The following is a 14,913-nucleotide window of genomic DNA, read 5'->3' as shown; positions in this document are numbered from 1 at the left end:
CAAGCTAATTTCGCAAACTTACAGGCTACTTCAGGCTGCACTGCTTTCCTGGACGTTATCCAATGTGCCCAACATGATCTGTCATGTTTTGATTTATCTGCTATGATAGTTTAGATGATATGGTTGTGAAGGAAAAAAATGAGAGTTGATGAAGATTCCTACCCGCTGACTCGAGTTAGCTTCATGGCCTATGATTCACTTCAGGAATTTCAGCAACTCCACCCCACTCACAGCAGGATTCCTCAAATAGCTTGGTCTGTACATTGGTGCCCTCCTCCACCTAGGTTAGTCAAGGTAAATTTTGATGGTGCCTTTTTCTCTAGAGAAAACATTATTGGTCTCGGCATAATAATTCAAAATGATCAAGGATAGTTATGCTTGCTTTATCAAAACAAATTCCATTACCAGCTTCAATAGAGATAGTAGAAGTGTTAGCGGCATGTCGAGCTCTCCTTTTTGCTCAAGAGTTGCGCTTTGAGAATTTGGTGATGGAAGGTGATTCTAAAATCATTATTAATGCTATCAAAGGCGACAATATGAACTTGTCTGACTATGGTCATTTGCTACAGGACATTAAGGTGGCATTTGGTACAAGGTAATGTTTTAAGATTCCTAGGAATGTTGAAAGATTCATATGTTTGGTTGCAAATTACACAAGGGAATCAAATGTCAGGGGTATCTGGATTCCCACATAACCCCCTTCTTTTAAAAATGTGGATTCCCTTTGAAACAAGTGGGTATCTAGATTCCTAAACTTAAAAAATTACATTTGTTATAAATTGACAATTTTACCATTTTTCACTTATCATTAAAAAAAAAAAAAAATTGGAAATAAAACATAAAACAAATTATCAATATCTATTCCTTTATTTTTATCTCTTCCCACCACAACAATATAAATGCTAAAATAAAATATTTATATCTCCTATTTGGGATTGGTTATTTGCTAAAATAAAATAAAATATTTATTTTTATTAACAAAACATGATGTTGTGATTTCCATAAAGAAGAAGAATTTAAATAGTTATTTTTTGTATTATACATGTCATTTTGAAATTGTGGGGCCCAAATGATTTATGGGCCAGGCCCATCTACCCGGGGAGAATCCAAAGGCCCAAGCCGAGAAGGGCTATGGCCCAAGTTTGACAAGATAGCCTATGGACCGAGGGCAGTTCAGCCCTCGGCAGACCCAAAGCCCCCCCAGAAAGAGGGGTAAAAACGGTATAGGACTGAAACTTGGAAGAAAAATCTAAAATATCTAAAATATCCAGGGAAAGCTGCCCTTACTGTCATTTAATACTCTTAACCTGACATAGCCGCATTCTTTGGCTTTTACAACCACCCCCAACGACTTTGGGTATGGGCTGATGGGACAAATATCAGCCTTGGAAATGTTGACCCTATACGTGGACGAAGGACAGTGAACACAGGCGAGTATAAAAGGAAAAATCAGTAACCTAGAGAGGGGACTAGGAAAAATGGCCAAAAACCAGAGCCTCCCAGCCCACCTCCAGGAGAAAGACTCCATGGGTGAAGATAACCTAGACACGCACGAATACCACGAAAAACCCACCGCCTGGCGATCAAGGCCTAGCCTTTTAAACCCACGCTCTACAAATGATATTGTTTGGGCCTTTTTACGTGGCGCGAACCCGATACTGTTACGGTCCGTCGCGAATCGTGTCCTTACAGAAATGTTAGACTATTATTTTAATAAATTTGTCTTAATTTATAGTTTATAATTATTTATTTAGAGGAAGATTAAAAAAATTGATATTGGGTTTATAAATCTAAGGATAGTACGAGAAAAATAAATAATTCCTTTAAGATTGTTATGAATAAACCAAACATTGAAATAATTATATTCCAAAACATTCAAATTGCAAGATATCACATTCCAAATAATCTAGATGTTAGGGATAATGTTGATTCTCCCGTACCAAACGCCATCTAAGCTTTTTAGCTCTTCTTCCAGAGATGTTTCTTTTTACCATGTTAGAAGGACAAGGGAATTGTGTAGCTTGTAGGTTAGTTAGAAGGGCTATATGTAGCCATTTTCTTGTCCAGATGGAAGATGATGTTCCTTGGGATATTTTTGATGGATACAACTATGATTTATGTTTGATTAATGAATAATACTACCACTTTCTAGGGGCTTCTTCTCCCAAAAAAAAAAAAAAAAAAAAAAAAAAAAGGAAAAAAAAAAGACCCTCTATGTAAAATGACATGAATAACCCTCATAAAAAAGAAAGTTGAATCCAATCAATCTATCAACGAATTCCCAATTGTTTGTGGTGTCACTCTCTTCTCTAGAGTCTAGACTCTACGACTACGACTACGACACCTTTCTTCATTCAGCCGCCAAGCGAAGGCGGTCCGCGGTCCTCTACTCTGTACGGATGACTCGCCAAACACCACGTGCCACCCTTCACTCCACGTCATCGATTCTCTCTCTCTCTCTCACATTAACAACCACCACCGCCATATATCCCAACCCCATTTTATACCTGTAACTCCACACACACACACTCTCTCTCTTAAAAATGGCAAACCAATACTTGAAGCGTATCTTCCATAACAATCGTAAGTCCTAATATCCTATAGTTTATAAATTCAAAATCCCACTCTTCAATTTCTTTTTCTTTCAATTATATTTATATGTGATAACTAAATTTCCAAGTTTCTATATGATTTCTCGTTGTGGTTGTTTGTTCTGCTTTTGATTTTGATTTTCTTTTTTGTTCTGTATCATTGTCAATGTAATAGCAGCTAATTAAGAATAATTTTATCTCACAAAAAAAATTATACTATAGCTGAATTCAGTCATAGGTTATTAATAATTTTTACTGGACTGGTTCGATATATATATATATATATTTTTTTTTGGTTGTATGTATAATTAATCATGTTCAATGTGGTGATTGAGAACTAGTAGTATATAAACAATGGTTCATGGTATAGTCGGTGCTAGCTATGCTGTATATGTTATGAACTGGTTAACCTTTTTTTTTTTTTTTTTAACCATAGATTGTTAAGAAAATAAGGAGTACATGATTTTTTTGTGCGAATTGGGTCCAGTTTGATCTCTGGAGGATCCTTGGAAATGTGTTTAGATAATGAGAAAAAGAAAAAGAAAAAAAAGAAGAAGATATAATAGGCAATGGGATAACTTTTTGAGCCGAGGGAGAGTCGAGGATTTAAGAAGGTTGAAGGCTTAACTAATAGCTCTGTTACTCACTCTAGAACACTCTTACAATGTAAAGGGTGCACTTGGAGATGCTTTCTCCTATCAGATAGAATTTAGAATGCACGGGTATGGGTGCGATATTGTGACATGAAAAAATTTTGAAAATTCATAACATGACACGGCAGATAGGACACCGTTGCAACATGAATATGACACCGGTATGACACTCCAAATAAAGTGTCTGTGCTTCCTATTAGAATGTTAGTTGTATGCAACCAAGGCTACTTTGTAACAAGTGAGGTATTGGAAAACAATACGGGGTGATAATGCTAACAGAAATGCAAAGTTTATTCCCCGCTCATTAGTCATGTTTTAAAGTGGAACTCTAAATTTGGGAAAACATAAAATGTTACCCGAAATGCAAAGTCATTTTGTTTTCTACTCAATAGTCATGTTTTAAGGTGTAATTCTAAATTGGGAAAACATTTTCTTGAATTTTAGATTTTTTCTTGTGTGTCTGAATGAGAAATTTTTGTTTATCAATATTGCGTGGTTGGTTCTTTTGACAGATTATACCAAAAAATTGCTGAAGGGACAGGGAACTTGTCAGAGTTATGTGTATGGTATTCTTAATCGGTTTCAGTGGCAACGGTCAAAAGCAGATAAAGCAGAAGCAGATTTACTAAAAGAAGCTACGGATGCATCTCAAGTTTCTTTGAGGTCTAAAGTTGAGAAGATGGAAGATGATTCTAGGCTCAGCAAATACAGTTCTGATGAGGAAGATTTCACTGATGGAAAGTGGAAGTTAGAACTTGCTTGGCTCACAAAAGCCCTTGAACCAGCCCTGCAATTGTGTAGGTGGGCTCTGCCAACAGGTCTGTTTATTCTAGTTCATGTTCATCGAATGGGATAACTTGTGGGGAAGGTGCTACACTTGGCTTACTGTATGAATCAATCATGGCACTATGATAGAGTCTTTTTGTTTGTGTCAATTTGTCTGACATTGGAACTTTGGAACAAGCATCTAAGAACAGATGACTCAATTGACTTAAAACATTCTTAAAACTGAACCACATTATCTTTAATTTTTGTTTTTGGTCTTCCAAAGAAACAGAGGTTGAGTGGTAACCTTTCAATATCCATGTCATCATGGTGGCTGATATAAAATTCAAAATTTGCAGGAGATGGAATCGGAAACAAATCCTTACCCAGTAGTCGATCTGTTTCAGAAATCATTGCAAGCATTCAACGGAGTAAGATTGGGATTGAGGATTGGAGCTTGAGTGACCTTACCATTGGCTTGTATCTTATTTATCTCCGTCAAGTAGCTACAAAACCATTTGAAGATGTTAAGGGTGTTCAGATATCATCAGATTCAATAGTAATTCAATGTCCTTGTTATTGATGAAATATATGATATGCACACTCAACAAATATTATTTTTCTTACCTTCTGTTTATGTATTTTGTTTCAGTAATCCAAAGTTCTTATTAGGTAGTGATTTCATAATTTAGGTGCATGATCTCATCTACCACCTAGAGTTAGCGAAAGGTTCTTATAAGGATAGTCCTGCTATGCTTGCAAGGAACAGCATGCTTCGAGAAAGCAATGTTTTGAAGTTTGTAAAAAGTTCCAGTGTGATGAGGCCTGGATATTATATTGGGATTGATAATCGTAGGAAACTAGTGATTCTTGGAATTCGTGGAACTCAGACTGTCTATGACCTTATCACTGATATTGTTTCCTCAAGTGATGGAGAAATGACATTTGAAGGTTATTCCACTCACTTTGGCACTGCTGAAGCTGCTCGTTGGTTTCTCTTTCATGAGATGGGAACCATTAGGAACTGCTTGGAGAAATATGAGGTGTTGAAAATTTTACTTTGATCTGTTTACAGATGTTGTTTTCTTTCAATCCTCCCCACATTCCCCCCCCCCCCCAACCCTCTTTCCTTCTTATTTTTTTGGTTACCATCATAGTGAGCCTAACTCATTAACAGGGATATAGGTTAAGGCTTGTGGGTCATTCTCTCGGAGGTGCCACAGCTTCTTTATTAGCAATAATGCTTCGCAGAAAGTCATACATGGAACTCGGATTTAGCCCTGATATTGTTTCTGCTGTTGGATATGCAACTCCACCTTGTGTTTCCAGAGAACTTGCAGAAAACTGTTCTGATTTTGTTACAACTGTTGTCATGCAGGTAGGTGGATGTAATTGATGGTCTCTCAGTTATGTGTTTGTTGTTTCCATTGTTTAAATGATCATGCTTATGTCCTCTTATTGCTTCTCATTTTTCCTTCTATTCAGGATGATATTGTACCTAGGTTAAGTGCAGCTTCTCTAACAAGGCTGAGGAACGAAATCCTTCAAACTGATTGGTAATCAAAACCTAACCTATTCAAAGCTAATACTACTGTTCTTTTATGGTATGCTAAGTTCAAATACACACATGAGTTAAGGAAGTGTTTTTAAGGATAAGGGCATTCTAGATGCCAAAAGGAATTATAAATCAAATTCAGCCATTGATATCAAGGAATCATTTCATGCTTGCTAGTTCATTCAATGCACAAGTATTTTTCTCTCAAGCCTTAAGGAATTACAAACTTTCACAATATCAATTATTCAGGTTTTTGAACTTGCATTTTCAGATTGATGCTTGTTGGAAATCTGGAACAAAATTATCACATAATAGAACTTTTTTCTTTTAAATGGAATGAAACCCATTTTGGCCATGCCTATCTTGCAGTTTCTGTGTCATCTGTCACCATGAAGGCAACTTTATCAATTTTTTCTTAAAGGGGCTTAAATTGGCCTAAAACTTTATTTCATAGTTTACCCTTTGACAAACCCTAGATTTTCAGGTCATTTTTATAAAAAAAAAAAATTATTCTTGAATGAGTTGTCCCTTGTCTATTGCCTTATCGACTTTCATCAAATTGAATTGACTCTTGTAATGATCTGAGGATCATGCATTTTGCATTAATGTTCCGTAACTTCAAGTTTGATCATATATTTGAAGTTTGTTGAATAATCAAATTGCATAAACATCAACTGATCATAATTCAATTTTGAATTGTATGTAGCAGTTGTTGATGTTGTATCACTAGTTTTTATTAGGAACACATTAGAAGCTGAAAAAAAAAAACAAAAACCCTAATTTTAGGGGATTGCCGACACTCAAAATGGTCCAACCAGCAGTCCCATCCCACATTAGAGTGCCAATCGGTCCTCCTTGGTCCAATGGCTTCTAAACTTCTGTGGCTTCTAAACTTCTGTGGTAGCTCCTCCTCATTGTCATGCGCATGGAACAACCTTGGTTGGTCAGTCTTGAGCTTGGTTGGATCAGATTACAACCTTGGCACTTGTAGGGTTAGTTAGTTACAATTAGATAGGGTCAAACAGGCCTCATGCACATGTAACACATTAATCACTTGTAAATTTTTTGGAGCACATGCTTAATTAGGAGCCAGTAGAAGTGAGCCATGTGTGGCCAATTAGAAATTAGAATAGGGCATGAGATGTAAATAGATTCATGAAACCATCAATTGGGAAATCAATAAAGAATAACCATTTTGTTTTATAAGTTTTGTTTCTCTCTAATCTTTTTTTGAAGGTAGAGACTCCCTTGAAGAAGTCTCATCATTTTTAGGTGGTGTTTCTTTTGAAGTAGTCACAAGTCATTCAATTAATCTCCATTTGTATGCAACCCATCAATTGGATCCATCACCAACCAAATCCCTAGTCACAATTTGAACCCTAGTCTCATTTCCCTTAAGCCCTATTTCATTTCACTTCAAGAACTCTCATCAATCATTGAAATCACCTTAACCAAGGGCCATACCTGAAACCTGAATGTCTTCAACATCAAACCTCTAAGCTTCAAAACCATCTAGAATTTACATCAAACTCCCAAAACAAACCCATTCTTAGGTGATATTCAAACCCCTTTGGTTCCCAAAACCCTAAATCCAAACATTTCTAGACCAAGAACTCACTTGAATCTTCAAGGAACACTAACCCTAATTGTTTTCCTAACGGTTTGAAAGATCACTCATTTTCTACCGTCATCACCAATTTATGTTATTGTTGCACTTTTCGATGAATCTGTAGTGGCATTATATTTTTTAGATCTCTCCAAAAATCCTGAAAATTTATTTAACTCAAAACAAAAGTAAAAAATGTATATACCAATAAACATTTATTGTAAATAAACTTATATATATATACACACACACGTGTATGTGTGTGTATTAAATTTTATTTTTTTAAATGCTTAGAGTGCGTTTGTTTTGCCTGAAAAGCATTTCACGAAATCATTTTACACCCTGCCGTGTGTTTGGTTGCACATGAAAAATTTGGTCAAACGGAAAATCATTTCCGTTGACGGTAAAATGTGGCTGGCTGAAGTGTAAAATAGATTATAGATCTATTTTACCTTCAAACCATTTCCAGGAAAAAAAAAAAAAAAAAAAAAAAAAGCATCAAACCGAGAGAGAGAGAGAGAGAGGCCGGTCACTGTCACACAGAGAGAGAGAGAGAGTGAGACAAAGCCGCCCACCGTCAAAGAGAGAGAGTCCGGTCTCCTGAACTTGAGATCTACGGCACCGCCGTCTGGGCCGTGCCTCTCCCTCATCACCGATCGCCAACTATCACCGATCCACAAACACCCAAGACCCACCTCTCCGATCGCCAGCCATGCACTGACGAGACAGTTGAGCTCTGATCTTGACAACCGACCGTAGGCCATGCACCGTCGTCACCACCCAAGACCGATCTCGTCGCTGCCACTAAAGATTGTCGCCACCGCTGAAGACCGATATCTCTTTCCTGATCTATCTCTCTTTCCCTCAACCTCTCAATCTTTCTCTCTTTGATCTCTGATTTTTTTTTGTTGTTGTTGTGGTGGTGTGGGTGGTGGTGTTTTGGTGGTTTTTGTGTTGTGTGGTGGTGGGTTTTGTGTGGATAGAGGTGGATTTTCTGTGGGTGGTGGTGGATTTTCTAATATAAAATTTGTTTGGAAGCTGAGAAAATGTGAAAAATTTGTAGGAAAATAGCATTTTCAAAATGTTACCAAACATTGGAAATCGTTTTCCAGAATATTTTCCATTGCACACCCAAACGCCCGGATTTTAATTTCCTTACGGGAATTCATTTTCTCTTGCATTCATTTTACAATCGGAATTCAATTTAAATCGAACCAAACACAGCCTTAATAACAAAGTTCAATGGATTTCTTTTCTCTAATATGAATCCTATTGGTGTCAACACATATATTGATTGGTCAATTGGGCAACATTAGCCATCGCTATATAGTTAAATAATAGTAGAAGCAAATAGTTCCCTAGACTTTTAAGATTCTTGCTTGCAACAATACTTGCAGAACCCTATGCAATCTAATCTTACAACAATACTTGCAGAACCCTATGCACTCTGAGAACCATCCATACTATTTGCATAATGTTTTTATTTTTTATACTCCCAGCCTTCCCATTTGTGTCTTTAACAGCCTTTAATAGTAGTTGAGCATTTTGGTAAGTTATTAGGATTCTATAATTCAATTCATCACCTAGATTTTGGAGAAATAATTCAAATCCTTTGAAAATCCATATTTTCTAAACATATCTTCGTTGTTTTCAATTATTCTTGCTTATAACATTTATATATTGGCAGCATGTGGTAAATTGACATAAACAATCAAATTGATCAGCTACAATTCTAAGGTTATCTATTCTTCATATTGTGTAAATAATAACTAATAATGAAACAGGAAACAATTTCACTATCCAATCAATAGTAATGGGTATATTGACAATAAAAGGCCAAAATGCAAAAACACCTCTTGGGATTTGGGTCAACTGACCCCTAGGGTTTCAATTCCTCCTTATAACTCTCTGAGGATTATAAATCTGTGAAAGTGATCCCTATGTATTACCAAAAAAATCATTTTAACTAAAATTTAATGAAAATAATATAAAATCCAATTAAACTATTTTTAAAAACAATTAAATAATTTTAAAAATAGAAATTAATAAAAACAGATATGAAATCTTTCTCTCTCTCTCTCTCTCTCCCTTACAACTTGGACCTTCCTGGCTGAGTCTCATGCTCCATCAATTGTTTGATTGCCGCTGCTCACCACCATCTCTGTCAATTGGGTGATGAGAGATCTTTGAAAGTGTCAAGAACTGTGCCTGAAAACCTGTTGCTGTTGAGATGGAGTAGTGACATATCAGTGAGTAAAGATAGTTCCTTGACAAGAGTGCCTCAATGATTTGCATGATTGACGTCTTTCCCTGCAACCACTGTAACAGGTGATGCAACCATCTCTTGCGAATCCGAACAAAAGACTCCTTTGTAAGAACACACGTTTTTTAAAATCTTCGATGGGTCATCTGTGATTGCAGATTACCATGCTAAAGAGCAGTATAAGCTCTGCTGAGCTTTCTAAGCTTTGGAACTGAAGACCCAAAACCAGTTGGAGTTTTGGATTTGAAGTCATTTTCTGTGGAATTTTAGGGCTTGCGCAAGTTGAAACTGAGGGAATGGATTGTATCTGTTAGTGAATTGTAGCTTTTGCTGATTATGCCAGGGGAAATTGTTAGACTCTATTTGGCTGTTGGGAAAATTGAGGAAAATAAAATCAACGGAGATGGTGGTAAGCAGTGGCAATTGACGGAGAAGACGAAGCCTGGAACTAGGCCATGGAGGTCCGAGTTGTGGCAAAGAGAGAAAGTGTTAGAGAGGGAGACAGAGAAAAAGAGAGTTTTTGTCTTTGTTTTTATTAATTATTTTCATTGTTCTATAGCATATGAGTTGTGGTCTATGGTTTTTTGTTTGTTTGGTATCCATTGGGCTATGCTGTATAAAGTTAGTGAGCTGTTAGCTTCTTGGCAAAGCAAGTTCGGTAGACATCGAAATATTGATTTATGGAGGTTTGTGTCGCATTGTTTGTTCTGGTGTTTATTGTGAGAGCGAAATGCTAGATGCTTTGAGGATTATGAAAGGTTTACTCTTGACATTAAGGCTGTGTTTGGTTTCCGTAAAATATTTTCCGGAAAATAAATATTTTTCGGAAATGCTATTTTCAGGAAAGGAAAATATTTTCAAGTGTTTGGTTGCATTCAAAAAAATATTTTGGAAAATATTTTCTGGTGTTTGGTTGTATTCTTGAAAATGCTTTAGAAAACCCATTTTTATCATGTTTCTCACATTTTCTCAGCTTCCAAACAAATATTAATATCATTTCTCAGTAAATAAACACAAAAGAAACAAATTCCAACAAAAAAAATTCATCAAATCCGGTCAAATTGAGAGAGAGAGAGAGAGAGGCGACTGGGTTTGATGAATGGGGACGACGAAGCTGGGTTGGGGACGACGAATCTGGGTCGAGGACGACGAAGCTGGGTCAAGGACAAAACCCAAATTCTCAATACCCAACAAAAATAGCACGAGAACGATTAGTTTTGGGGTGCGACGAGAACGATCGGTTTTGGGTGGATTGGTGCTGGGGTGCGACGATCTCGCCGGTGGTGCAATCGGCGCGATAAGGATCTGAGATGGTGCGATCGAATGGGTTTTCTGGGTTTGACGAATGGGTTTGGGCATCGCTCGACGAACGAGCTCGGTCTTGGATTTTCTGGGTTCGTCGGAGTCGGTTTCTGAGTTCGCGATTTCTCTTCTTTCTCTCTCTCTCTCTCTCTCTCTCTCTTTGCGCATCTGAGTCCAGAAATGGCGAGACGATCTCGATGATCAGTGACTTGGGTTCGACGAGGGTGGGTTTGAACGATCGGAGCGGTGCGATCGTCTTGCTCCGATGCGATCTGGTTGTATTCTTGCTCCGACAAGGCGATCTTCTTGCTCTCTCTCTCTCTCTCTTCTATTTTCCAAGGCCGGAAATCATTTGAAGTGAAAATGAAAACGGAAATCATTTTCCACCGTTTTGGCTATATTATACGGTCAACTCGGAAATACTTTTCAGTTTGACCCAATTTGAAGTAACAACCAAACACCCACTTTTCCGGAAAATCATTTCCGGAATCAGTTTGAAGCCAAAACAAACGCAGCCTAAGTCTTTCTTTTTCCTTACTCTCCTTCATTGGAGTTTAGTTGTGCCATCTTGTTCTTGTTTATCTCTCCTCGATCTTTTTGATCGTTTTAATCTGGGATCTTGATTTGTGCCGCTATAGTACACTTCTAGTGTACTTGGTTGGCTTTTCTTTTTTCTTAATAAAATTTTTTACGTTACTTATATATATTAATTGTTTTTTATAATAATTTTAGTAAAATTTTATATTATTTTCATTCAATTTTATTTAAAAATGATATATATATATATATATATATATTATATAATACATAGGGATCAATTTCTAAGATATTAAAACCTCAAGAAGTTATAAGGAAGAATTGAAACCCCAGGGGTCATTTTGCAATTGATCCAAACCCCAGGAGGTGTTTTTGCATTTTGACCAAATTAAAATTAATAGAAAGAAATTATGACGTTAACATAACTTAATAGTTGAAACAAAAGAAAAATCTTAGCACTTAATAGGCAAATCCATTTGAGTATATATATCACAATATATGATATACATATATCATATTTTGAGATGAAAATTGCTCTAGAAAAATCTGTTTTATACCTTGATATTAAAGTATTAAATGAATAGAGAAATTTGTTTGATGATAGGAATGCGTTATTGTGAAGGATATTCAGCAGCAAATCTTCATGTTCTGTGATGGTCTTAATAAGCTGGCTTGGTCTCCCCCTTGAAGATATATTTAATCGTGGCAGCAAACCATAAAAGCTTCACCTCAACATCAATGCCTGGTCTTGAATTGATAATTTGGAAGAGGCATAGGAGAAGATAATGGCAACTGAAGAGAGGAACTGACTCCCATGAACCAATTCCCTAACAAACTCAATGGCTTCCCAATAATAAATCTGTTAAAAGAAGATCAAACCAAATTAAATCATAATTTGTTTAGTCTCGGGTTTCTTTAGTTTAGTTCAATAGAGACAAGTTATATTTGGTTTCAACTTACATATAACAATTCAGCACAATAAAATCAAAATTAAGAAAATTAATATTATGATGTTGTCTTGGAAAACTACCAAGAGCCTTGTAGCTAAACTAACACCTCCTAGTGTTTACAATGGAGATGTCCAAGGTTCAAATTCCCCTTCCCCCATTTTAACTATTAAATTATCATAATAGAAGAAAAAAAAAAAATGCTGACGTGGAAAATTGTGAGTTTTCAAAAGCTGATATGGCACAAAAAGAATGAGTCAATAAAAAGTATAAGGCTTTCATTTTATATGCATTATAGAGAAAGTGTCATTACAGTTTACGAGTCTGTCAATTTCATTTTTAAGGTATCTAATATTATTCTGGGGCAGTGGTTGGTAAACACTGTAAACAGTTATTTACATCAAGGATCTTTTTCCTCCCTTCAAATATAGATCACCAAACATGTGAAGGGCTAGTTATATTTTGTAGCATATAGAAGCTGGTTTCTTCTGTATATTGAAGGTAGCTTCTCTTGTTTCAGACATCACTTTTCCATGCACATGGAAGTTTTTTTTGGTAATGGACTATTTTTCTTCTCTCTTATTAAAAAACTTATGGAACTTAATTCTTGCATTTTTGTCAGGATGAGTGTGATTGAGAAGGAAGACTGGAAAAATGTAATAGGTCTGGTTACAAATGCAAAGCAAGTTGTGTCTTCAGTGCAAGATGTAGCTCGAAAGCTTGCTGATTATGCAATATTCAGTAACAATGACACTTCCTCTGGTAAGATCTACCCGGACTGCCCTGAATGTTTGCAGATGTTATTGTGTTAAACCTCTGACAACTATAGCTTTGGATTTTGCCATCTGATTTTTTTTTAATTAGTTTTGGCCCCAAGGGGAAGGGAAAGGGAAGATTTAAACTGGTGACCTCCATTTTATGAAGCATGGTCCCCAGCTGATTGTACTACCCCTTGGGGTTTCCATATGATGACGTAGTGATTATTCATAATTCACAGGTGTTTTATCTTTATGGTTCTTTCATCAGTTACTTTTGCTTTAAATGTTAAGATGGATGCTGAATCAGTAAGTCCATTTAATCTGATATTGGATTTTATCATCCTTTTCTGGGAACTTTTAGAATTGGTGCTGGTTCCTCCCCAACCCACCCCCAAAACTTCTCTTATCTCTCATTTTCCTTTCATTGTGTGTATGTCTGTCTGCCAAACATATCTACCCCACCCCCTCCCCCTTTTTTGATTCTTTCTAACTGCCTGAGGGTTGTTCATACGAAGGTTGTTACAGAAGCCAGGTAAGAGAATGAAGTGAACTGTTGTTTGGAGTGCATTTTGATTGTAGAAGTAAAGTTATGGAATTCTCTTTTCAAAGAAGCTATATGCTTCTCATGATAACAAAAATGTAGTGAACAGTTCTCTTTCCATAGGAAGGTTGTTACAGAAGCCGGGTAAGAGAATGAAGTGAACTGTTGTTTGGACTGCATTTTGATTGTAGAAGTATAGTTATGGAATTCTCTTTTCAAAGAAGCTATCTGCTTCTCATGATAACAAAAATGTAGTGTTTACTTTAGTTGTAGCAATCCATGGATTAACATTAATCTATATAGTTAAGCTTATCATGCCATACTTATTAATTTGCCACATTTGCAATCTCCCATTCACCAAAGTGTTGTTTTGGTATTTGAACAGAAAGTTCATTTACAAAGGAGTCAACTACTGCCACTGTATTACCTATTACCTCCAACACAGCAAAAGAGAATGCTGTTGTCATTGAAAAGGAAGGAGCTGTCTCTGCAGTGCCTGAGGAGTTATTTGTACCAGGAACTCTTTTCTATCTAAAGAGGAATACGGACACTGAGGCTGGCAGAGGCGGGGAGTATTTCACACTTTTGAAGAGGCATCCAGGGGAACATTTCCAGAGGATAGTGCTCTCAAACAACTTAATTTCAAACCACAAGTGTGATAGCCATTTATATGCTTTAAGAGATGTACTCAAAGGCTTCCCAGGACCCAAGGACGAAGCTATTTTCAGATGAATGAAAGCTTAATGTTTTATGATGAGTAGTGTTATACAAACATATCATACTACGTTCTCCAAATACACGGGGTTGGATCCAAGATGCAGACTCGTGAAATCTTTGCCTCTATGTTTGTATGAAAATTTTGTCCAAAGAGCTTGTTTGTTGTGTTATTTTTTATTTTTTACTCCGGTAGTCTTCTGTAATGTATTAATAAATGTTATTATGGTTTTCTGTAATTTGACAGATTTTTAGGGGGAAATAATGTCAATCTTTAGCGATTAAGCTTCATCATTTGTTTATCTTCTCCCTTATTAATATGCAGTTTTGTTTTTTAGTCGTAGTTTTTCTCAGAATGGCAACTTCAGAGTAGTCAATAATTTCAAATCATTCTGGATGGAGACCTTAGCTAGTATTGTTGAATAAAATTTGCAATGGCACATATACAAATTTCTTCAAGTACTATGTCTAAATTATTCAAACCCTACCCACGAGTGCCTATACATCTTGGTAGAGAATCTAGTAGATTGGGTTAAAATTGAGGCAAATGGAGTATAGCTCATGCTTTAGCCAAGTCAATTAATTTTGTTGATAGTTATGTCGGTTGTAATAACTCTTTCCTCTGGGATTCTGTTTGGGGTGTTTGGAGAGGAAAGACTATTTCTAAATTAGTTTAATGAA

General features: G+C 36.3%; 1 protein-coding gene across 1 annotated transcript; it reads left to right on the top strand.

Moving 5' to 3' along the window:
• The first annotated feature begins 2,273 nt into the window (after positions 1 to 2,273).
• On the top strand, positions 2,274 to 14,526 carry LOC115959695. The gene is made up of 8 exons (XM_031078194.1): positions 2,274 to 2,583; positions 3,757 to 4,062; positions 4,369 to 4,568; positions 4,702 to 5,052; positions 5,187 to 5,387; positions 5,495 to 5,565; positions 12,842 to 12,981; positions 13,904 to 14,526. The coding sequence occupies exons 1-8, from the start codon at positions 2,544 to 2,546 to the stop codon at positions 14,248 to 14,250; spliced, it is 1,656 nt and encodes a 551-aa protein (XP_030934054.1). The 5' UTR covers positions 2,274 to 2,543; the 3' UTR covers positions 14,251 to 14,526.
• The last annotated feature ends 387 nt before the right edge of the window (positions 14,527 to 14,913 follow it).

This window comes from Quercus lobata, chromosome 9, assembly GCF_001633185.2.
Source record: "Quercus lobata isolate SW786 chromosome 9, ValleyOak3.0 Primary Assembly, whole genome shotgun sequence".
NCBI classification, from domain to species: domain Eukaryota; kingdom Viridiplantae; phylum Streptophyta; class Magnoliopsida; order Fagales; family Fagaceae; genus Quercus; species Quercus lobata.
Note: the sequence above shows the minus strand (reverse complement) of the source record. Positions and strands in the feature narration are given on the sequence as shown.

What these genes read in the sequence shown, in the direction of transcription:
- LOC115959695 (XM_031078194.1), top strand. Translation starts at nt 2,544, where the DNA reads ATGGCAAACCAATACTTGAAGCGTATCTTCCATAACAATC. An exon ending in TTACAACTGTTGTCATGCAG is followed by an intron (nt 5,388 to 5,494) that starts GTAGGTGGATGT and finishes CCTTCTATTCAG; the next exon opens with GATGATATTGTACCTAGGTT. An exon ending in TAACAATGACACTTCCTCTG is followed by an intron (nt 12,982 to 13,903) that starts GTAAGATCTACC and finishes GTATTTGAACAG; the next exon opens with AAAGTTCATTTACAAAGGAG.